The sequence below is a fragment of the Octopus bimaculoides genome, chromosome 12, assembly GCF_046866305.1.
Source record: "Octopus bimaculoides isolate indiv1 chromosome 12, ASM4686630v1, whole genome shotgun sequence".
Classification (NCBI taxonomy): domain Eukaryota; kingdom Metazoa; phylum Mollusca; class Cephalopoda; order Octopoda; family Octopodidae; genus Octopus; species Octopus bimaculoides.
The window spans coordinates 28,745,875-28,770,874 of record NC_142939.1 but is presented as its reverse complement, the minus strand read 5'-3'; the positions used below and the strand labels follow the sequence as shown (position 1 = coordinate 28,770,874).

Sequence of the window (25,000 nt, the reverse complement as noted above, 5' to 3'; positions counted from 1 at the left end):
GGCTGATGTGAAGAGGAGATGCTGGTATGCTTGGGCGACTGCTGGTCTTCCATAAACAACTTTGCCCAAACTTGTGCCTCAGAGGGTAACTTTCTAGGTGCAATCCCATGATCATTCATGACTTAAGGGGGTCTTTACCCTTTACTCTTCTTTATATATATATATATATATATATATCATTGTCATCATCATCATTTAACATCCGTTGTCCATGCTGGCATGGGTTGGGCAGTTTGACTGGGCTGGCATGGTAAAAGGTTGCACCAGACTCCAGTCTGATTTGGCATGGTTTTCTATGGCTAGATGCCTTTCCTAATGCCAACCACTCTGAGAGTGTAATGGGTGCTCTTACATGCCACTGGCATGGGTGCTAATTTGCATGACACCAGTATCTACCACGACTGTCATTTTGCTCGGCTTGATGTGTCCTCTTCCCAAGCATGACATAATGCCAAAGATCTTGGTCATTGTCTCCGTGAGGCCCAACACTTGAAAGGAACTCAGCCACCTCACCTCCATAAGGCCCATCACTTGAAAAGAACTCAGCCACTTTGCATCCGTCAGGCTCAATGCTTGAGAGGAACTCAACCACTTTGCCTCCCATAACAGTTTGATTCAGGTTCTGGACTACTTTTGAAATGAAAATTTAAATTTCCACCAGCCTGAGGAGAAGCCCTGTTAAGGGCTTCGAAACTTGAAATAGCCTAGAATCTGAATCAAACTGTTTTGAACAATACATGCAACTGCAAATAAATGTGTTGAGCGCCCTTTCCTTCATTTGTAGACTCACTCATCTCTCTCTCTCTATATATATATATATATACATACACACACACACACACACACACACACACACACACACACATACATATATGTGTATATATATATATATTTATACATACACACACACATACATATATATATATTCTTTTATTTGTTTCAGTCACACGTGTGTGTTTGTGTTTGTCCTTCTATTTTAAATGAGTGTCACTGTTATACAAGAGATGTTCGTTCCCAACATTATGTGAAAAACGTCTCAGTCGCTTGGGAAATATTACCTTGGTTGGAAAGAGGTGAGGGTTATTGACAGGAAGGGTATCCAACTGTACAAAATCTGCCTCATTGAATTCCATTTGCCCTATACAAGCAATGAAAATTGGACAACAAATGAGAATGGTATAGTGTGCGTGTTTGTGTGTGTGTGTGTGTGTGTGTGTGTGTGTGTGTGTATGCATGCATGTGTACACACATCCACACACATAAGTATACCTCATCTGACAAACTATATGCTTATACATATATTTTATTTAGTCAGTGGTTGAGGGGCAGAGCCCATGAACTTTTTGTGTTCCTTCTCAGAATAGTTTTATCGATGTCATGGAAATTAATTTTATATCTGTTTGCATCAATGTCTACAAGACAAAAAGAAGAAAAAAACTGGATGTGGAAGGAAAGAGGAAGACGCACTACTGTAATATTTAAGATGAGGAGAAAGGGAAAGGAGACAAGTGTATTAGAGAATCGTTAGATTCAGAAATGTAGATGCCTTATAGAAGTAGAAAAGGGAAGCAAAGAAAAGAAACTGTTTGAGGGTGGATGTACCTTATTTTTGGTTGGTTATGGGCCAAATGTTTATGTGGGAAGCAGCAACATTATTTCAGATATATAAACTGTACTCTGATGTGATGACATGAATCACATTTGAGCCTTGTAGAGAAACAACACCTGATCTTGTAAGTTAAGAATCAGAACCTGATCAGAATTATTGCTGACCCCTAAGAGGGATTCTAATCTTCAGAATGAAGTATTAACAATGTTATATTTCTGAAGCATCTGTACTGTACTTTATGTCCTAAAATAGAAAATACTGTACTCTACTGTGCAGGGTTATGCAGAACATCTCCCATCCTGGGTAGCTGCAATATTTGTATTTAGTGTACACAATGCTTCTTTAAGCTCGTTTCCTTTCGGTCATATTCTTTTGATATTCATAATCAAGGTTGCTATATTCCTTCTTTTTCTTTTTATATTGATCACTGATTGTCTTGCCAGTGAGGTTAGTATATGCCTCGCTAAAGTGACCGTCCGCCTATCCCAGTTTGTATTTTCTGTCTAAAATTTCCAGCCAGCTGATAACTGTAGTTATCTCCCTTGCTTCATTTTAGATTTTGCAATTCTCTTAAACGGAATTTTTATCTACTGTTTGCTTAGAAAACCGTAGTAGTTTATCAACTCATTATATTACATATGTGAGACCCTAACCTAATTATAAATTCTGCTTTTTCTAGTTTTAAAACCAGCATTCAAATCACGCTAAGTGGCTCCCAACACATTTCTGCAGTTTGCGTCTGAATTTCTTTTCTTTGCTGTTCCCTACCTCTTTGTTCCTTTCGGTCTGATGCATTCTTTACCGGAATGAAACGATTTGGCACAGCTGACAAGATATTCAGCTTCTTTTCGAGACCGTACGTTTGAGTACTGAAAGCAAATATACGCATGTACACACACGCAGAAATCTACACATACAGACAGAGTGAGGGAGAGAAAGAGACATTACACATACATACAAGCATAACTAGATCCTCACAGAGAGAAAGAGAGAAGGAGAGAGAGGGGGGGGAGGAAGGAAGGAAGGAAGAAAGAGAAATGGAGTCTTTAGCAACTGATCTATCCTGTGTAAACTTAAGTTGTTAGCTGGTCCAGTATTGTCGGTAGGAGTTTATCCAATGTTTTTTTTCTGATGGATTTAGTAGAAGTCGGTTTTAAATTTATGATTTCTTTGGGAGGTGGTTGAAACAATTGAGAACTTCTGAATATCAGACTGGTCCAGTAAATTATTTTTGCTCATGATTTCAAAAGTAGTATCTTTTTTCTTTTCTTTTTTTAAAATCTTTTCACTTGTTTCAGTTATTTTGATGGTGGTCATGCTGGGGCACTGCTTTGAAGAACTTTAGTCATGCGAATCGACCTCCAGTACTTATTTTATTCATTTTTATTTAGAGCCTGGTCTTTTTTTCCCCCGAACCTCCAAGTTACAGGGACATAAACACACCAACACTCGTGGTCAAGCAGTGGGGCGGTGATGGACAAACACACACACGTGCGTGAACGCGCGCGCGCGCGCACACACACACACACACACGACACTTGCCGAAGGTACCACGGAGTAGGACTAAACCTAAAACCATCTGGTTAGGAAGCAAACTTCTGACCACACAGCCATGCTTTCGCCAATATATTTGGAAACTGACAGTATCTAACAGTTTGTGCATTAGAATTCTCTCTAATGCCGAAGTTTGGAACATGCCCCTTTGGGATCTTCCATACGTCTATGATATTATATATATCTCTCACTTCAGCGTTCAAGAGAGTAGAGACACAAAGCTTTCAGTCCAATATTCCCTTCTCAGTTAACATCTTACAACACAGTGTGTCGCACAATTCTTGTCCCTGGGTAGCAACAGTTATTTCCTATTTGCTTACCTCTAGAAAGTGTGAAAAACAGCTATTTCCTTCAAACTTTGCTTTCGTTACATTTATTCAAACCCCAAAGTATCCCTATCATCACATGGCTCTTTTCATGATCAGACATGCACATATTGCTAGCCACTAAGGGACGTATTCAAGTGGTTAAGGTCAAGCAACTGACAAGCAAATCTGTGGTATTGAGTAGAATATTTGTTATAATGATATTTCTGCTTCAGCAGCTCAGTGCTGAATATGTCAGAAATGTGATGGAATATAGGTCAGTTTAAAATATTGATATTCAGGTCACAAAAGCAATGTTTGAAGGGAATAGTAGTCATTTCTTTTGATTTCTCGATAGAAGCAAATAGAAAATAGCACTTACTGGCCAAAGACAATAAATAAATAAATAAATGCAAATTCTGATACACACTGTAATCGTTTAGTCAGTCTATTTTTGATCACTATTTGTTACATTTTAGTTGTTATCTTTCAACCAAACAAGATATGTATTTGTAAGTGACCCAGTTATTCTACTGATCTGATCAAAACCCTGGATTCTATTTCATGTTGCTGTTTTTATGAATTGTATGAATGTGATACATAGACTTACACAAAGACACATAAAGAGGAAATCGTCAAAGATGTTTCCACAAAACTCTTGATGTTTTCTTCAAGGACTACCAGACCAAGATGTTAGTCTTAGAACAACTTCAAGTGTTGGTTGGGAAGAAAAACAGATTCATAGAAGCCAGCACGGAAATCATAATAAACTCTCTCTGTATGTTTTTTTTTTTTCATATTAAATTCCAAAGTCATCATTTTCAGAGAGAACTCTTATATGAAACTTTAAATATTTATGCTTTAATTATATAGTTTACAATAATTCATTCAGAAAATATTAGCCTTTTAAAAAAAAATTATTATCACTTTATTAAAGATGTGACGAGCAAAACAATCAAATAGATAGATAGATAGATACGTATATATTTTTAGTTAAATTTCAATGTATGCACTACACTACTGCCATAAAAGCAAGAGAACTCTATTGAGATTTAAAATCTATTGAAATGAACGTCGGTGGAATTGACAATGTTTCCCTTTCCACCCTGAGTAACATTTACAGACAAACGCTTTTTTGATATCTCTTTCGAATGTATGTGATACATCATTGTTCATCAGTCTGAGGAGAATTTTAAATTCTTGCCTCTCAAAAAGTTTCTTCTTGTAGCCTATGGTATTTATCTTCCTTGCATCCTGAAACCTGCCATTGGTTGTCTCCCATGACCGCACGCAGCGACCATTACTGTTACACATACGCTCGCTGCAAAATTCGAAAGTTTCGGTCAACGTTTTAACAAAAGGGCCCAGGGTTGTGGTTAGATAGTTTTTCATAAGGTGACAATGTCTTCGGTTTCTAAAATCTAATGAACTGTCCCAAAGAACAACACCGGCGCTGCCTACTGTAGCTGGTAGTAGTAAGGAAAGCATTAGTTCATTCTGGAATAAAAGAAAAATATAGTATATACAAAAGCAAACAAACAAGAATATAATAATATAATAAAGAACTTATTGTATACAGTGCACAGGTTCACTACGACTCTTCAGAAAAAAAGGACCAAAAACTGCGTGAACAGTACATAGAATATGCACAGGAAGTGAGCAGTGAATACGTCGGCAGAAAGAAAAATGGGGGAGGTGAGGGGAACTTCTGGTGTACTGTTGGCGAATTTCAGGAGGCATGAAAGTTTTGAAGGATGTAGTGTCTCGACAGCTAACAACTGATGCAGGTAGTTTATTCCATGCTTCAGTAATTCTGAGCGTGCAAAAATATAAAAAGGAAGACAGAAATAAGCGGATAATGAAAACAGAAAGAAAAAAGATAGATGCAAAAATGAAAGAAGTTAGGAAAATATACGAACCTTCACGTAAAAGATTTCAGGATTCGTGTATCGAAATCTGGCATAGGGCACCACGATTGTTTTATTTCGTAAACAAAATTTGTCATATATTCGAAAGGCTTCGTTTAAAGTATTTACAACAAAATTGTATTTCTTCTGCCAAGACTCGTTTCTAAAATGCAGATAGATTGATGGATATAATCCAGTACTTGAAGAAAATAACCAGCCAAGCCTGTAAAAACACGAATGAATAAAGCATTTCACTACATTATGGGGGAAATAAAGATCAGAATTTTTATACCGGTGTGACTTTGTGGTAAGAAATTTGTTTCCTAACCACATGGTTCCGGGCTCAGTCCCACTGCTTGGCACCTTTGGCAAGTGTCTTCTACTATAGCCTCGGGCCGACCGAAGCCTTGTGAGTGGAATCGGTAGACGAAAACTGAAAGAAGCCCGTCGTATATATGTGTGTGTGTGTGTGTGTGTGTGTGTGTGTGTGTGTGTGATTTTGTTTTTTAAGATATTTCTTTGGAAAAAAAAAACGTTTCATATGCCATCAAATACTGTAAATTACAAATATATTTTCCTTATTTTTTATCATAAACTGCAGAGCCCCTTGTTCTAATCACACACACACACACACACACACACACACACACACACACACACACACACACACACACACACACACACACACAGGGTGTCCCGAAATTAAAGCAACCGAAGTTTTGGCCTTTAATAACTATCAATGAATGTGATAAGATAGGAAAATTATACATCATTATAAAAGTTTAGTGTGTGTTCTTTTTGCTTCGGACTAAATAAATTCAGATTTATAAATTAGATAATGGCTATAGGCCAAAATACAATGAAAGGAGGCGAAAGTAATACAGCTATAGCATAAAAGCTTAAAATCAACCGAACAACAGTCTGAAAAATTGTCAAGAAATTTGAAGAGACTGGTCGACCTGGACGTGGCCGAAAAAGAAATGTGCGGATCTCTCAGCTTATCAAAAGTACCAAAGAAAAGATACGGCAAAATCCTCGCCGTTCTGTCAGAAAACTGGCTGCCACAGCAAAAATAAACTGAACATCGATGTATCGAGTGCTGAAGAAGAATCTCAGGCCCCACCATTACAAGATTATCCGTCGTCATGAACTCAAGCAAGTTTATAAGGTCATGAGACTGGAGAGAAGTTGTCTTATCCTGCGTCAGATTGCTGAAGGTACGCTGCCCAACCTTGTGTTCACTGATGAAAAGAAATTTGACATCGAACAGACAGTAAATGGTGGGGCCTGAGATTCTTCTTCAGCACTCGATACATCGATGTTCAGAATGATGAACAATGATGTATCACATACATTCGAAAGAGATATCAAAAAGTGCACCTGGTTCCGTCGAAGGGTAAATCGACTGGTAAATCAACGTTAAAGTCCACAGTCAGTTATGGTTTGGGCGGCTGTGAGAGCCACTGCAAGGTCTCACCTAGTTTTTGTGGCCTCGAGTGTTAAAATTAACACCCAGTGATACATTAGCGAAATTCTGGAAGCTGAACTGATTCAATGGGCGAACGATTCAATGATTCAATGGGCGAACGATTCAATGATTCAATGGGCGAACAATTCAATGATTCAATGGGCGAACGAGCACTTGAAGCCTCCAACAAGACTCGGCACCATTCCACATCTCTAAACAGACACAACACTTGATTCAGAAAAAAACATTTTGCCGTTCATAGGCAAGGATGTATGACCCTGAAGAAGCCCCGATCTCAACCCGTTGGAATTTTCTGTTTGGTCCATTTTGGAGACGAGGGTCTCGAGCACTCCTCATGATTCACTCGACGCTCTGAAGGCAAAACTGCGGCGGGAGTGGGCTTCGATACCGCAAGAACAGCTGCGTGCAGCGTATGAAGCATTCGCACCTAACTTGGTGGTCATATCGAATAAATGTGGTAGTGTCATAATTGCGTTTCCTTTACCATTGCATTGCAACGCACGGACCCGAAATATAACAATATTTTGCTTTGACGAAAATAAAATAAGTTTGTTGCCATAATTCTGGGACACCCTGTGTGTGTATATATATATATATATATATATATATATGACGGGCTTCTTTCAGTTTCCGTCTACCAAAACTACACACAAGGCCAGCCTTGGTCAGCCCGAGGCTATAGTAGAAGACACTTGCCCAAGGCGCCACGCAATGAGACTGAACCCCAAACCATGTCGTTAGGAAACACGTTTCTTATCACACAGCCACGCCGGCGCATACAACCACGTCTTTCTTGTTTCACATTTTGCATATTTCTATGATCCACCTTCATAACTATGGCGTTGAATGATTAAATAACCAAATAACAAAATAGGTAAATAAGTAAATTGAGGGAAAAAAAACAATGCTCTGTGAAATTGTTTCCATTTGTATTTCGAAATAATGGTAACTGCTCGCATCTTCAGTTGTAAACTAAATGAATGAATGAATAAAAGCTTGCTAACTTCTCTGTTGGATGGGAGGTAACTCGTGGATTATTACTTTATTGCTAACTTTACTATTAAGATATATGCATACATACATGCAAGTATGTATGTCAATATTCAGTTTTATTTCAAGAATTCTTGCCAATAGAGAAAGAGTCGGTCTGTAACCTAGATCCAAGGCTCCTTCACTGGGAATTCAACATCAACAGGGTATTTTGTGTGTGTATGTAAGTATGTATGTTTGTATGAGTGTTATCAAGCTTTGTCACGGCTGAGTGCTACTTATAGATAACACTCATGGATAAGCAATTCTTGAGCTTATTTATCCTTACATATGTATGTGTGTAAATATGTATGTATGTATGTAGGTATGTATGTATGTATGTGCGTGTATGTATGTGTGTATGTGCGTGTATGTATTTGTGTATGTGCGTATATGTATGTATGTAAATTGCTGTGACCAGGTCACAATTGGTGCAATGAAAAAATAAAATGGTGAAGTGAAGTTGACAGCTTTTTCGTGTGCTTTCGAATGGTTAATATGTCTGACACGTTCGAATTGTAAATAAATAAATAAAAGTAAATTTGCAAGGGAGATAACTTATGTTATTTTTTTCGATTAAATGAAAGTAAGTGATACAACGAGGGAGTAACTCAGCTTGTTAGAAGTATCAGATACCTGTCCCTTTTTCTATAGCTAATGTAGTCTTGGATAATTTCATCCACCCCCTCTACTCGACCCCACAAAGGATGGACTAGATGGAACTCTTTTAGTCTGTTCAGCACTAATAGAACTGGCCTATGATTAAGAAGTCCCAAGTTTGGTTATCTCGACATTTTAGTATATCGAAGACTGACCTAGCTAATGTGTCCATCTATTTTTCACATGTTAGAGTGCGATTCGAAGTAGGTTTAACAATCATTTCACCATATCGAGGTGTCGTTATTTACTCGCCATGAGCTTTTATTTTGTGGTAAACAGAATGTAAGAAGTATACAAGTAAATCATACTCACCTGTCGTTGCCGATTCTGGTTTTGTTCAGGTGTTTTCTGTAGATTCTGGGGAAACCATAAAATCCCCATCTTGCTTCATTTCGTAATTTTTCACCCAAATTTAAAGTAGATTCCATCATTTCTCTAAAACGAAACCAAATGGATAATTTTTACTACTACTACTACTACTACTACTACTACTACTACTACTACTACTACTACTACTACTACTAATGAAGCCATAACTGAAGACAGCCGCAGAAAGAAGAAAGGCCTCAGTATGGCCTGGGTGGACTACCAAAAGGCTTTCGACAGTGTTCCCCACACGTGGATTCTGGAAACACTAGCCATAAACAAGGTGGCACCGATTATTATTAAATACATAGGGCACTCAATGAACAAATGGCAGACAGTGCTACAGCTCCAAACAAAAGAGGGACTTGTGAAAACGAAAGCCATCCCCATTAGAAGAGGAATATTCCAGGGAGACACGCTCTCTCCACTCCTGTTCTGCCTGGCTCTCACACCTTTAACTGAATTGCTAAATAGAACTGGATGCGGTTACAAATGCTACGGAAAAACAGTCAGCCACTTTCTATATATGGATGACCTAAAATTATATGCTAAAAACGACAAAGAGCTAGAAACACTACTACAGACAGTACACGGCTTTACCAAGGAAATAGATATGAAATTCGGATTAGAAAAATGTGCCAAAGCAACCCTGAAAAGAGGAAAATTAGTTAAAAGTAGCAATATAACACTAGATAAAGCCAATGAAATAAGAGAACTAGACGAAAGCCAACCATACAAGTATTTAGGAGTCAATGAACTAGATAGGATACAACATACACAAATGAAAGAAAAAATAAAGAAAGAGTACTATAGACGAGTTAGATCAATACTAAAACAGAGCTCAATGCTAAAAACAAGATAATGGGTATCAACACTTTAGCTGTCCCAGTTATAAGCTACAGCTACAACATCCTTAACTGGACACTAAACGAACTATCTAAAATAGACAGGAAAACAAGAAAAATAATGACAGGATATAGGATGCACCACCCAAAATCTGACATAGAAAGGCTATATATACAACGCACAGAAGGTGGCAAGGGTCTTATACAGCTAGAAAACTATTATAAAATAACCACCATAGGACTGCAAAAATACCTACTCCAGAAGCAAGGAAAACTAATACAAATAGCCACAAAACACGAGTAAAACAAAAAACTGTTTTCAGTATTTAAGGAAGCTGACAAATACAAACAAGAAATCAATCTACCTAACAAATTCGAAGAAGAAGAAGAAGAAGAAGAAGAAGAAGAAGAAGAAGAAGAAGAAGAAGAAGAAGAAGAAACAACAACAAAAGCTATAAAACAAATGAAATCCAAACTAAAACTAGAACAGCAACGGACCATGATAAAACGATGGCAAGAAAAGCCCCTACATGGTAAATACTGGGCTAAACTAAATGCAACAGAAATAGACAGAGAAAAATCCCAGCAATGGTTGAGAAGCTCAGGACTCAAAGCAGAGACTGAAGGATTTTTAATTGCTGCACAAGACCAAAGCCTCCCCACCAGAAATTACCAAAAACACATAATAAATCATATTATCTCTGGCTGCCCAGTCCTGGCTGAGAAGGAATATATTCACAGACATGACAGAGCTGGGACCTATATACACTGGAAGCTATGCCAACACTATGGAATAACAACAGAAAAAAGATGGTATAAACACACGCCAGAAAAGGTCACAGAAAACGAGAAAGCAACCATACTCTGGGATATGCCAATACACACAGATAGAGAAATTAAGGCAAATAGACCAGATATAGTTGTCAAAGATCATGAAGAAAAAAAATGCTTTTTAATTGATGTATCAATACCAGCAGATGACAACGTTTCTCTAAAAGAAATGGAAAAACTTTCAAAATACAAAGACCTGGAAATAGAGATAACTCGAATGTGGAATCTAAAAACAGAAACAATTCCTATCATAGTAGGTGCCTTAGGTATAATAAAAAATATTCAGACAAATACATAACAAAAGCACCAGGACTTACAAATATATATAACATACAGAAAATTGCACTACTGGGTACTGCACACATTCTACGCAAAACACTTTCAATACAGTAAACATAAGAGCACCACAGCAATCCACAGCACATACCCAAGGCGCACAGAGCTGCGCTCGGTAGTGAAGTGAAAGCACGTTATAAAAATAAAACTACTGAACAATAATAATAATAATAATAATAATAATAATGATAATAATGATAATAATAATAATAATAATAATAATAATAATAATAATAATAATAATAATAATAATAATAATAATAATTGCCCTGATGCAGTATCAGGCAGTGGCTTTCATGGCTTCTTATCTTAACTGATTGGAAGTGTTATCATGTATATTGTTTTGTCTTGGTATAAAACATGGGCTACAGCAAATATTTTGCTCAGTACCACAGATATGCTTGTCAGTTGTTTGACCATAACCAGTTGAGCATGTCTTTTTAGTGGCTGACGATACGTACATCTCTGACCACGAGCAGAAGTATATGGGGGAGCATCATAGCCATATGCTGAGAGGAATTCTTTGGGGTTTGGATAATTCACCTTTGGAAACAAGGATGTTTTCCTCAACATCCCTTAAACAACCCTTATTCAGAGACCTTTTGAGCGGGATGGGCTACTCAACCTGAAGAAAATTCTAACTGAGCCCCACCTGCAAGGTCATGCGCTGTTTATCTTGATATGAGATCACCATGTCGCGCACACATGGTTGTGATGCATGTGCCTGGTGTACCCTTATTAGACAGGTAGTCATGATGGGTATATTAGGCTTTGAATATTTCTACCCCAGTGTCACTTTGATTGCATGCACTGCTCTCTCACATAATAATAATAATAATAATAATAATAATAATAATAATAATAATAATAATAATAATATCCTCCTCCTCATGAGCTGATTAATGATACATCTAGTGATGGTGCCACAATAAAAATACTTGTGATTGCGCAACCTGATTATCGCTACCTCATATGAGTGACAATGAAAAAACAAAATGTTGTGAATAACGGTGGTAATGAAACTGAATCCAATGATAGTGACAGTGTTACGCCCGGCAGGCTCAGAGATTCTGGTCCGGCTCCAGCCTGTCGATATCCAGAAAGGGACCACCACACACGGCGTAGATGGAGCGAGCAAATTAATGCTGTGGTCATGGAGTGTTACTACCTGAGCAGCCCGGTAGATGAAAATGGTGCTCAATTAGGGGTTACCGACAACGTATGTATGATCACTGGAGAGAAAAGGGATTGTTTCAACTCACGGAACAGAGACTATGTGATCAAGCTAGAGTAATAAGGAAACATTGTTGGTTCTCAGAAGTAGAGCTCGAAGCTATCAAAACACGAATCATGGAAAATAGCAGCAGAGATAACAAAGAAAATACAGTTCTTACTAATAAGAGTAATCCCATAGCACAGGAAAGGAGCATTGGTAGTTTACTTAATGAAATGAATATAGATGATCTAAAAGAAGACAATAAAACTAATGGCGACATGACAGATGGACAAAAGGCAATCTACGACAGAATAAAGGCAAGACTACAGGAGAACGATAGCGACATTATTTGCAACCTTAAAAAGCTTGATCGATTGAAATTGAACCAAGAAACGAAAAATGTCAATAAAATTCTGAAATGCATTAGAACAAACAACATCACAGAAACAAATAAATTGATCAAAGCAGCAAATATTGTTGTAGCAGAAAACGTGGGTGTTGATGTCAAGAAAAATAAACATAATGGGAGTAACAAAAGAAAAGATCCATGGTGGAAAAGAAGAATCCAGGCAGGGTTAGACATGCCCTCGAAGGAAATCTCTGTGTTGGACCGAAAAGAAAAAGGGGAGCTTAAAAGCGAACAAAAATACAGGGCGCTGAAAAGGAAGTATAACATTGAAAGAAAGGGCCTGAAAGTAGTAGTGGAGGAACTGAAACAGTGCCTCGTTGCAAAGAAAGCAAAGATGGTAAGATATGACCAAAGAATGAAGGGTTACCACAAGAATAGGTTATTCAGAGTAGATCAGAAAAGATTCTATAAATGGAGAGTGTACAGATGAAAAGTTGATACCAGATAACATCGAAAGTCAAAGATTTTGGAGTGACATCTGGAGCAAAGACAAGGAGCACAAGAAGGACGCTGAATGGTTGCAAGAACTGAAACAAACAGTAGTCTGTCCAAAACAGGCAGAACTAGTCATTTCGGTTAGGGAAGTGAGGGAAATCAGCAATCAAATGAACAACTGGAAGGCCCTGGGACCAGATGGAGTTCAAGGCTACTAGATCAAAATATTTGGTGATGCGCGAATAGCTGCGCAACTCAAACACCTTGTTAAATGCCGACCAAATAACACCCGAGTGGTTGACATTGGGTAGGACAGAGCTGTGCCTGAAAAACATTGAAAAAGGCAATATGGTAGACAATTACAGGTCGATATCCTGTTTGCCACTTATGTGGAAGTTATTAACTGGAATACTCGCAGAGTCAATGAACGAACATCTGGAAAAAAATGGATTCCTGCCACATGAGCAGAAGGGTTGCAAACGTAAGTGCACAGGTACCAGGGATCAACTCCTGATAGACAAAACTGTACTTAGAGACTGCAAGAGGAGAAAAAGTAACTTAGCCATGTCATGGATCGACTATCGTAAGGCGTACGATATGATCCCACATTCTTGGATTATGGAGTGTATGAACCTATTTGATATTGCATTGAATGTTAAGCGATTGCTTGGAAAAAGTATGGCGAATTGAAGGACGGACCTGACAGCATACGGAAGAAGTTTAGGGACAGTAGAAATTAGGATGGGCATCTTCCAAGGGGACTGCCTGTCCCCACTGATCTCTTTAGTGTGCATGAGACCACTAACACTGATTCTCAGGAAAGCAAAAGCTGGGTATGTATTCAAAAGTCGCCAGCAAAAAGTCAACCATTTGTTATTCATGGATGACCTCAAACTTTATGGTAAAGATCAAGCCCAAGTCAGTTCCCTCGTTGATACGGTGTATACCTTCAGTGCTGATATCAGAGTGGAGTTCGGACTGAGAAAGAGTGGTGTTAATCTTGAAGAGAGGTAAAATCAAATGTATGGATGGGCTAACGATACCGTCGGGGGAGGTTATAAAACAGATTGAAGAGACGGGCTATAAGTACTTGGGGATTTTGGAAATGGATAAATTGATGGAGAAAGAAATGACAGAAAACTCTAAGGTGGAGTACTTGCGCAGACTGAGATTGATCCTTAAGTCGAAATTAAACGGACGGAATAAAACTGAAGCTATCAACACCTGGGCGGTTTCACTCCTTAAATATGGAGCAGAGGTAATCGCATGGACAATAGACGAACTAAACACCTTAGGCAGAAAGACAAGGAAGTTGCTCACTAGATATGGGATACTGAATAATGATAATAATAATAATTTCTTTATTAACCACAAAGGTTGATAAAAAGGATTGAGGTGCAGGCCAGGGTTATATAGAAAACGTGGAAACGAAGGAAACAACAACAAAAACATCGACAACAAACGTATGTAAAAAATTTTGATTTCTGGAATAACGCCTCCACCCTAAAATGACAGACTATGAGATAAGTACTCCTCGTACTCATCGAAAATGGACACGAGTGCGTGCGGGTGCTCCAGAGAGCCTTGTTTCATCGATACCTAATGATTTTGAAGTCAGTACGATACTCTATCTCCAATCCGACCCCAAGCCATATATATTTATATAACCCACTCTAAGCGTAGCCATGTCCGTCGGGAAAGAAAAATGGAGGAAAGGTCACTCACCTTGACCTTAGAGAAAGACTGGTGATCCCTAAGGCAAGACTAACACCTAAGACGTAGGAAAACACTCCTAAATTGAAGATGTTCTCACTCAGCGAGAATAAGACCCAGGCAAACCAAATATGGCATACACCAAGAACAATGTTAGTTCTATCAAAAGACATAATATTCAAATTTCCATATTGTCTATTTATGACCTAATTATAAATTCAAAATGACCTTAATTTAGGCAAATTTTTCTACCAAACTATCAAAGATAATATTCTCTAACTTAGGATGCCAGTATATTTGGGTGCAGACTAGACGCTGAATCAAATACGTTGATGAAGTTGGCCTCGATTTCGTTGTGGAGTCGCTCATAGCCATATGCAGCAGTTCAAGCGTTTTTGATTCCTGGGTAGTAGAATTCAAGTGTCTCTAAAACATAAACAAATAAAGTGCACCTAATCACATTACAACAGCATCTAGGCAAATATTAAAGTAATACACATGCTAAATTTCAGCCTATTACATCAATTACTCTCGGAGATATCGTGACCTAAAATTGCTACTCATAACCGGAAATGTCATTCTGAGAAAAACGCAACGAAAAACGCTGGAAATGGATGATTTTACAATAATGCCCAACCACACAAGGATAATATCCACATTTTAGTAAAATATTTGCCGTTTTGCAGTCTAATAACCCTCAGAGGCACATCCATTGTTATTTTTCTGAGATTTTGCTATCTGAAGTCTGAGGTATTAGTCTTTCCTTAAAGGAAGACTGTTCGAGGAAGAAATAATAAAAGACGTTTCTTAGAGTTTTCCTCTCTTCTTTCTTCCTTTTTTTTTGTCCTAAAAATCCCAATGTCTGAGGAATACTTTTTATTGGTTGATATATTATTTTGAGTCATTTTGAATAAATAATCTGTCCTGAGGAGTTATTGACAGAAATTCATACAAGTCTCACCTTTTGTATGAATGTTTTTTTCATCTTTTTTTTTTATTTAAGAAAATCTTTTTCAATGGCTTCCTGCTTCAAATTGTTGCTGCTTTTTTGAACAATAATAAAATCAATGAGGAAGGATTTGGCTTGTATATTTGACTGTATGTTTAGTTTTTGAGGTTGTTATTGTTGTTGATCTTGCGTTTATGCTTTCGTTTGTAGTGGTGGTTTTTTTTTCATGGATATTGATTATGTTGTTGTTATTGTGAGCTTGCTGTCTCGCATTTATGTCGATGGTACTGGGGTGGCTTAAAGACAAATTTTCTTTTTCTTGCTTTTAGCGATTTTTTCGAGATGTTTTTAGTTTTTTTCTCCCACAAGGTCATTCGTAACAGTTTCGGTTTGCTGTCGTTTTGCCCAATGAGCTCCCTAAATTCTTCAGTCTTGTTTCGAGAAGATGTAAATGTGTAATAGTGAGCATGAGTGTGTCTCTCTCGAGGAGAGAACTTGCAGATTAGCGACAGCCCTACGGCCAGTAATACTAGAGGTGGTGAAATTGCCATTTCATGGGTTGTGTTGCTGTTATTTGCTGTTATCATTTTGCGGAGTTGCTCTGCACTGCCTTTTCTACTATTGCAATTGATGTTGCTATTGTTACGCTGCTGTCACTGCTGTTATTGCTGGTGCTGCTGCCGCCACAACTTTTCTAGTTGCTAATATTGTTTCTATTGTTCTTGCTGCTGTTGTTAGCGTAGTTGTTGTGGTGTATGCGTGCGAGTAGAGGTAATCGGCTTACCTCGGTTTCCTTCCTTTGTTCGAGTCTGTCCTGCGGTATCCGATCCTCGCGGCAGGCCCGACCCGAAGAACACTAGAAATGGCAGCTGCTTCTCCCAACACCTAGACGATCGCTTGGCACGTCCTCTCCTCACAACAACCCCGTTCGAAAAGGGCACGAAATCCCGATCGAGGCTCCCTCTGCCCTTCTTCCTCTTCCGGTCAGCTCGCCGTTCCGGTCAGTTCACGGTTCCGGACAGTGGTCAGCTCCCCATTTGCTGACGTCATACCACAGTTGTTTCTGAGGCTGTGCTATTGACCGGGAGCCTTTGTTGCTGTGGGCAGACAGCCTTCAAATGGTTGATGCTATTATATGCGTGACGTCCAGGTCTTCTACCTTCCACCTTCCACCGTGACCCGCAATGTTCCTTTTTCAACAAAACTCTCACAAAAAAAAAAAAAATGAAATTACAAAACGGACATTTAGTTCAGCATATGCAGTCACCACAATTCTTATTTTTATTGATCCCTATCATTGCAATATCGGTTTTCTCGAGATTTCTTGAGTTGAATAACATACAATATCATTTTGATGATTTCTCTGAAATCCCACCTGAAATCCGGATTTCTAATTTGTTAACACTATTCTCTACATATTTTACCTGGCTATGCTTCTAACATAAAGTATCATCTATTATATAACACCAGTTTATCATTCACTATTTCTTTGCTGATCGATTAGCCAAGAAATAATTGCCAAATTTCCCCCAAATTACACCCTGCTTTTTAATAAGGAAAAATTGCATTTGGTAATGCAGTTCTAGATGTCTGGAAAAAAAAAAGACGGGGCGACCATTGTTGGGACGTTTTTGATCATAGATTTTACACATCAGTGCTGATTTAGGCTAAACTAACAACAACCAACCATTTACATTACGCAACCAAGTCTCTCCTGTATAATTCTATCAATACTTTTGACAGACATTCACTCATCTAACAGTGTCACTTTTCTAATATTTCATTCTCATATTCTATCTTCTGTGTGGTGAGAGCATCTTTTTATAGCCAATCTGGTAGAAGGATTTCAGGAAACTGCCAACTCGTTGACGACAAAGAAATCGTCTCTCAGTACGGAATGCAAATTATGTAATAAGTATGGTACATTATATCAGACGGGCGGCTGAAATACTATTACTTTCAATTCCTTTTATCACACTTTTCTACTCAGACTAGATTTGACGCCCTCCACTTATCATATGAACTAGTTAACTGCGGGTGAGTATGAAATCTTTATTTCAATTTTGCTGATATAGTTAGTATCAAAAGTGCATTCTGTGGTAGTCACTCGTCCAGATGCCCCACTTACCTATTATCGTCCCACTTACAGCATAATCCTGAGTTTCTCCTTCTTACTTTAAATGTTTTATCGTCACTCCAAGACTGAGCTCCAGCTGTAACCAACTCACTTAATACACAATAGTCTCCATTATATTCACCGACCTAACTTCAGTATCAATGTCTGATGAAGATTGAATATCATTATCTGGTGTCTGGCCTGATCCTAGGTTTCGATCATGTGTTTTAGAGTTGGATCACATCATTTTGCATCAACTTCTGCTTTGGTGGTCAGACTAAATCAACATGTATCGAAACTGTTTAGTTTTAAGTTCCTAGATCCTCTCACTGCTTCTCCTGATGTATTAGTTCTTGGGTCCTTGTTACCAAAGTTATTTGTGTTGGAGGTCATTCCATTCGAACTGGACTACATGAATATAATATCTACATAGATGGAAGACGTCGCTAGCTTGGTGTCAGATGTGTCGGAAATAAGTATGATTTGTACCAAATGGGAATAATATCAGGTAGTTAAAGGAAGACAGATTAACTGGAACATACCGTGAGGCTTGAAGTACGGTCAATATCTCCCAGCATTTACTCTTCGGTGAAAATCCAGTGAAAATCCTTGATAGCTCGGTCCAGATCTCTAGAACTTCCAAGCGATAAAAGTACGGTCGTTTGATCAAAAGTTCTTTTTTGATTGTCAATCTTTTGAGATACACCTCATCATCTATGGAGTATACACTCTAACTTACTTAACTTACATAAACATCCAGTTTATTTGAACGTAGTTGACTCTCCTGTTGTAAACGACAGAGGAGGATTCTGGAATTTCTTTCAGAAGAACCCACACTGATGATTTGCTTCTAGTGATCAAATGTTTGTGATCTACATTGGCTTATTCCATCCATCAAATCGACATTACCTGCATGATGTGCTACGTGTTATATGTCAACGTAATCGTAGAGCAATGTGAAATGAAGTATTTTGCTCAAGAGCACAACGCACTGCATGGTCCGGGAATCGAAACCACGATCTAAAGATCGTGAGCGCAACATCCAATGACTAGGCTTCACACCTTCATATAATATTGTACTGTTTAAGTAATACTTACTTAAACATAATACTTCGCTAAACACAGCACTAAGTTTATCCCGCTTTCTTCAAGTGTTTTATCCACATTCAGAAATCGAATACCATTCTAATCGATTCGCATAGAGTTATGTAATCTCTCTATATCTCACTATATTCAACTGTGATCAAACCCCTGCACCAAAGGCTTAAGAGCTAACAAGCAGAAAAGTGGTGAGACAGGCACCTTTGGCGAACCGAACTCATAATGATACCATAATCATTTGGTTTGGTCACTCAACAGAAGCTGCCATACAATGAACAGACCCACCTTCTGAACATAGGATCAAAACTGACTCCAACATTGTTAGTCATTTTTTTATATATGACGATGTAATCCGTTATTACTTTCTTGATCTATTACCTCAGTATTGTTCATTAATTTTGTATAAACGTCTAGCTTTAAAAGCTGGTAAGTTTATTTATCTGAAAGAAAACAGATTGAAAATATGAATTTATACTACCTGGCAGCTCTCTCAAATTCAATTTTGGCTTCTCGGATTATTTGAGTTCTATTCCACGTTGGATGTTGTCTCTTTACCAATTTTCTAGAAGCAGATTGGTAAATTCTCTTACTACCAAAGTTCCTATTAAATAAAGGGCGCCAATTTTCCCAGTCAACAACTGCTGGGCCGGTGAAGTTCATTGCAGATATCGTAGCTTCCACATTCTGTTTTCCTTGTTTTAAATGTTTTTTCAAATTAGTTCTCTAAAGAGAATAAAGAATGTATTAAGAAACATTACCGAGGAAACTGAAGTATTATCTAAAACTAATGGTTAAATACAATTAGTAGAAATAGATATTAATACAAATGTTAATAATACATTAATGATAATGCTTGCTCTCTTTCATTCTCATTTCTTTTTCTCATACAGCTTTCATTTACTTGAGTGTAAATCGAATCAATGAGTGAGCCTCTGTATGAACACTCGATATCCTAGAAATAGCAGCCAAATTTTCTCCCATTCACACCCTGCCAATTTAAAAAAGAAAGGACACAGCTTTTTCTTTCGTCTGCAGAGATGAAATGTCTTTATCTTCAAAGTAAGCGTTGTTTATTGCGCAACAGAAGTAAGCACTGTTTTGGTCAACTCCATCATAATCTAAAAGAAATGTTATGACTTAAACAGAAGGTGAGATCTGTAACAATTCTCATTCAGTGTACGCAGCTGAATACCTCAAACGTGATTTGGTTTATGTTGATTGGACAACAGAAAAATTAAACAAAATATTTAATGAACATAGGCATGATGTCATTCTACATCGACAGAACTCACTGGGCCTTTTTTTCTACAAACACCTTAAGACGAACACCTTAAAAGTACTCATTCTCAAAATAATTTTCTGATTCCATTGAACTTTTAGTCCTCAAAACACATGCAGGAAAATATATTTGGAAGTTGTTAGCATCCCGTTACTGGAAGAAGGGTAAACAAACTACTAGGATAGTTCCATTAGAATTTATGCATAACGTTTTAACTAAGAGTTCTTTTCCGCCTTTTTCTCGTCCTTACTATTTACGTAAAAGCAAAACTTATAAATCGATTTTTGCTTTATGCGTATTTTTTTATATGCATTTCGTTACTTTTGTCTTATTTTGAAGGTGAGGAAGACAGATTGATGCTGGTCCTGAGCTTTTGGAGAACCTAACGCAGTTCATAAACTTGTTCTTGTCCGACAGTGTTCTTCCCTACATTTGATCTCACCAAACCCAATGATGACCTTCGCCCTATAGCAGTTGGTCGTACTCTGTGACGGCTCGCAACAAAAGTGCGTCTGTCCTTGGTTTCTAACTGCATGTCCGCCGAATTTCCCCTATCCAGCAAGGGATGGATACAAAGCTAGGTTGTGAAGCTGCTACTCACGCCATTAGAGCTTTCACCAACTTGCCTTCTGAGTACCCAAAGGTCAACCTCAAACTAGACCTCAGGAATACCTTCAATTCCATCAGTCGGGAGGTAACCCTCTGTGCAGTAAAGGAGAATGCCTCGCAGCTCTATCACTTTGCTTGGATAACTTAAAGCCCTTCTGCCTCTCCTTGTGGAGAATGAAAAAGAAAGAACACTAATCGACATAGCATTTTCCGGTGACAAAAGGATCAAAATGAAAGAAGAAGAAAAAGCAAACAATTATGGCGATTTGAAGTGGGAAATACGAAAGTTATGGTCAATGAGGAGAATAGACTTGATACCAATAGTTATTGGCACACTTGGAAGTATCAACACTCAACTACCATCGTGGCTCAAAAAGATTGGTGCAAGTGTGAAGGTAGAACACCTACAAAAATCAGCATTGCCTGGAACTGCAGGAATTCTTTGAAGCAATAACACGCACTGTCGTAGAATGTCCCAATTGACACAGGAAGAATATAAAAAATGGAGGCATGACCAAGTTGTGAAAGTTTTGCATTAAAAGCTTTGTCAGAAGTAGGGATTTGAAACTAGGAATACATGGTAAGACCATCGAGTTGAAAGAGTATTGGAGTAGGAGAAATGTAAAATCTTATGGAAATTTTCATATTCAAACGCATAAGAAGATGGAAAATAATAACCCACACATCACAATAACAGACAAAGAAAAGCGAAGTTGCTTACTAATTGATCCTTCATGTCCATCTGATTCCAGTGTCGTAAAGAAAGAATTCATTGTACTTGTAATAATTGATGCATTAGGAACTATGAGTAAAGATTTTTTTAAATGGTTGAAAGACATTGGAATAGAATGTCCTGTAGAGTTTCTACAGAAAGTTTGCCTCTTAGGAACAGGAAAGATTATCAGGAGGGTTTAAGCACTTGAAAAACTATTGAAAGCTTATGGATACCTAAGGTAGTAATCCGCCACCCATATAGTTTCTATCAGGAATAAGTACAAACCTGAGTCAAATCAATATTATTATTATTGTTCAGTAGTTTTATTTTTATAACGTGCTTTCACTTCACTACCGAGCGCAGCTCTGTGTGCCTTGGGTATGTGCTGTGGTTTGCTGTGATGCTCTTATGGTTACTGTATTGAAAGTGTTTTGCGTAGGATATGTGTAGTGCCCAGTAGTGCAATTTTCTGTATGTTATATATATTTGTAAGTCCTGGTGTTTTTGTTATATATTTGTCTGAATATTTTTTATTATACCTAAGGCACCTACTATGATAGGAATTGTTTCTGTTTTTAGATTCCACATTCGAGTTACCTCTATTTCCAGGTCTTTGTATTTTGAAAGTTTTTCCATTTCTTTTAGGGAAACGTTGTCACCTGCTGGTATTGATACATCTATTAGAAAGCATTTTTTTTTCTTCATGATCTTTGACAACTATATCTGGTCTATTGGCCTTAATTTCTCTATCTGTGTGTATTGGCATATCCCAGAGTATGGTTGCTTTCTCGTTTTCTGTGACCTTTTCTGGCGTGTGTTTATACCATCTTTTTTCTGTTGTTATTCCATAGTGTTGGGATATTATTATTATTATTATTATTATTATTATTATTATTATTATTATTATTATTATTGCGAGCTGACAGAATTATTAACTGAGATAACAGGGCAAATACACTAAAGATACACCCAAACACCAAATGTTGTGTAAAGTTGAATGAAAGATAAAATTCATCACACGAAAAAGCAACACAATCCATCTTACTATGATAGTTCACAAGTATCTAATTTCACTTGCAAAGAATGGGTCAACTTGAGGCTATGAGGCTAATATATAAAACACAAGCTCAAAGTGAGATAGATAATCTCTGTTGCTAAATAATCACTCATTACAAAGTACATTCTGCTTTGATAATGTGAGTAAAACCATAACTAAATAAATAATATTGATTTCAAATTTTGGCACAAAGTCAGCAATTTCGGGGGAGGCTGTAAGTCGATTATATCGGTCCAAGTGCTCGACTGCTATTTATTTGATCGACCCCGAAGGATGAAAGGCAAAGTCGCCTCAGCAGAATTTGAATTCAGAACGTAAAGACGGACGAAATGCTGCTATGCATTTTTCCCGGCGAGCTAACAACATTGCCAGCTCGACTTCTTTACCAAAGAAATCATCCTTTTTTAATAAATCACACAAGGCCTGAAATTTCAGGAGAAGGAACAAGTCGATTACATCGATTCCAGTGTTTCACTGGTACTTAATTTATTGGCCCCGAAAGGATAAAAGGCAAAGTCGACCTCGGCGGAACTTGAACTCAGAACGTAAAGACGGACGAAATGCTGCCAAGCATTTTGCTTGGCGTGCTAACGATTCTGCCAGCTCACCGCTTTTATCGAATAAATAATATTCTTTTCGGATCTTTCTGATTTGGAGGGCGCCACTTGTTTTCTTAACGAAACACTTTCAAACTTGGGACACTGGTAGAATGTGTCATATAAAACATCTTTTACTCTTAGTGTTATTGAGAACAGTTTATATTTTTAAAGTTATTTCATGTTAAAGTTGTCGTATTTCGGCAATTTCAACCAATCACTGACGTCTATTGAGGTGAAAACAATTACTGCTGTGGTGTGTCAACAAGATGTTATGGTGGTGTAATGGTATCATTTCTCTTGAATAAAATTAGTGCCGTCGTTTGTCAACAACAACTATTGGCAGTACTGTTATTTATGACATCGTTCGTGCGTTTGTACTGGTTTTAGCTTTAGGGTTTTAGGGTTCGGGTTGGGGTTAGTGTTATGAGTATTTTTGCCAAATTTGGTGAAAAATTTGTGGCGGTGTATTGAACAGATTTTCACCAAATTTGGCAAAAATACTCATAACCCGAACCCTAAATCCCTAAAGCTAAAACCAGTACAAACGCACGAACGATGCCATAAATAACAGTACCGCCGATAGTTGTTGACAAACAACGGCACTAATTTTATTCAAGGGAAAAGATCCCATTACACCACCACGTCTTGTTGACAAGTCACAGCAGTGATTGTTTTCACCTCAATAGACGTCAGTGATTGGTTGAAATTACCGAAATACTACAATTTTTGTACATGAAATAACTTCGAATACAAAAATTTTTATCTGTTCTATAACACAAAATATACAAGTATACGAAGTTTGAAAGTTTTTCGGTAGAAAACACACTAAATAAAACAAATAAAAAGTGGCGCCCGCCAAATCAGAAAGATCCTTCTTTTCTACTCTAGGTACAAGGCCCGAAATTTTGGGGGAGGGGACCAGTCGATTAGATCGACACCAGTACGCAACTGGTACTTAATTTCTCGACCCTCCCCCAAAGGATGAAATGCAAAATCGACCTCGGTGAAATTTAATTCTTTTCTACACAAGGCCTGAAATTTTGGAGAAGGGGACCAGTCGATTAAATCAACCGCAGTATGCAACTGGTACTTAATTTATCGACCTCGGCGGAATTTGAACTCAGAACGTAAAGACAAGCGAAATACGGCTAAGCATGTCACCCGGCATTCTAACGTTTCTTATTTCTTTACTGCCCACAAGGGGCTATACACAGAGGGGAAAACAAGGACAGACAAACGGAATAAGTCGATTATACCGACACCAATGCGTAGCTGGTACTTATTTAATCGACCCCGAAAGGATGAAAGGCAAAGTCGACCGCGGCGGAATTTGAACTCAGAACGTAGCGGCAGACAAAATACTGCTAAGCATTTCGCCCGGCGTGCTAACGACTCTGTAGCTCGCCGCCTTCGAAATAAATAATATTAATAAATCTTAATATACCTGCGGTATGCCACCATTTATCAGACTTCCGTTCTGCGTGATGTAGGGATACAATCCAAGCTGACTGCTGTAAAAAATCACCATCTTGTCACCTTGGAAAATATCATGGGTATTATCGATAATGTTATACTGAGAAAAATTAAATGTAATTCCATATTTTGTCTCACATTTTTCGGTTGGTACATTCCAGATAACAGCAAAGGCTTTGTCAAATAATGTTTCTGGTAAACTAGTTCCGTGAGACATGAACATAATAGATAGGGTTATTAATAGAAAGAAATGATTTAAAAAAAGCATATTTTGAATTAGTTCTTCTCAAGTTTGTTTCGCGCCAGCCTATGTAAAATCATATGTATTTATACAGAAGCGCAAATTTATTTGTGCATATGTATATGTGCGTGTGTGTGTGTGTGTGTGTGTGTGTGTG

The 25,000-nt window shown here is 37.8% G+C and overlaps 1 protein-coding gene across 2 annotated transcripts in view; it reads right to left on the bottom strand.

Annotated features, from left to right (window-relative positions):
- Nucleotides 1–4,369: 4,369 nt before the first annotated feature.
- Nucleotides 4,370–25,000, bottom strand: part of LOC106869912 (hyaluronidase-1) — a 20,845-nt gene continuing 214 nt past the window's right edge. Inside the window, exons 1-5 of one of the 2 annotated variants that reach the window (XM_089360895.1) lie at nt 24,574–25,000; nt 19,349–19,593; nt 8,866–8,988; nt 5,388–5,598; nt 4,370–4,965 (exon numbers count right to left, since the gene is read on the bottom strand). The exon at nt 24,574–25,000 is cut by the window's right edge and continues 214 nt beyond it. In XM_089360895.1, coding sequence (XP_089217021.1) covers nt 4,528–4,965; nt 5,388–5,598; nt 8,866–8,988; nt 19,349–19,593; nt 24,574–24,870 — 1,314 coding nt within the window. In that variant the 5' untranslated portion in view covers nt 24,871–25,000 and the 3' untranslated portion in view covers nt 4,370–4,527. The remainder of the gene's footprint in view (nt 4,966–5,387; nt 5,599–8,865; nt 8,989–19,348; nt 19,594–24,573) is intronic. The other variant, XM_089360896.1, reaches the window with a different exon arrangement.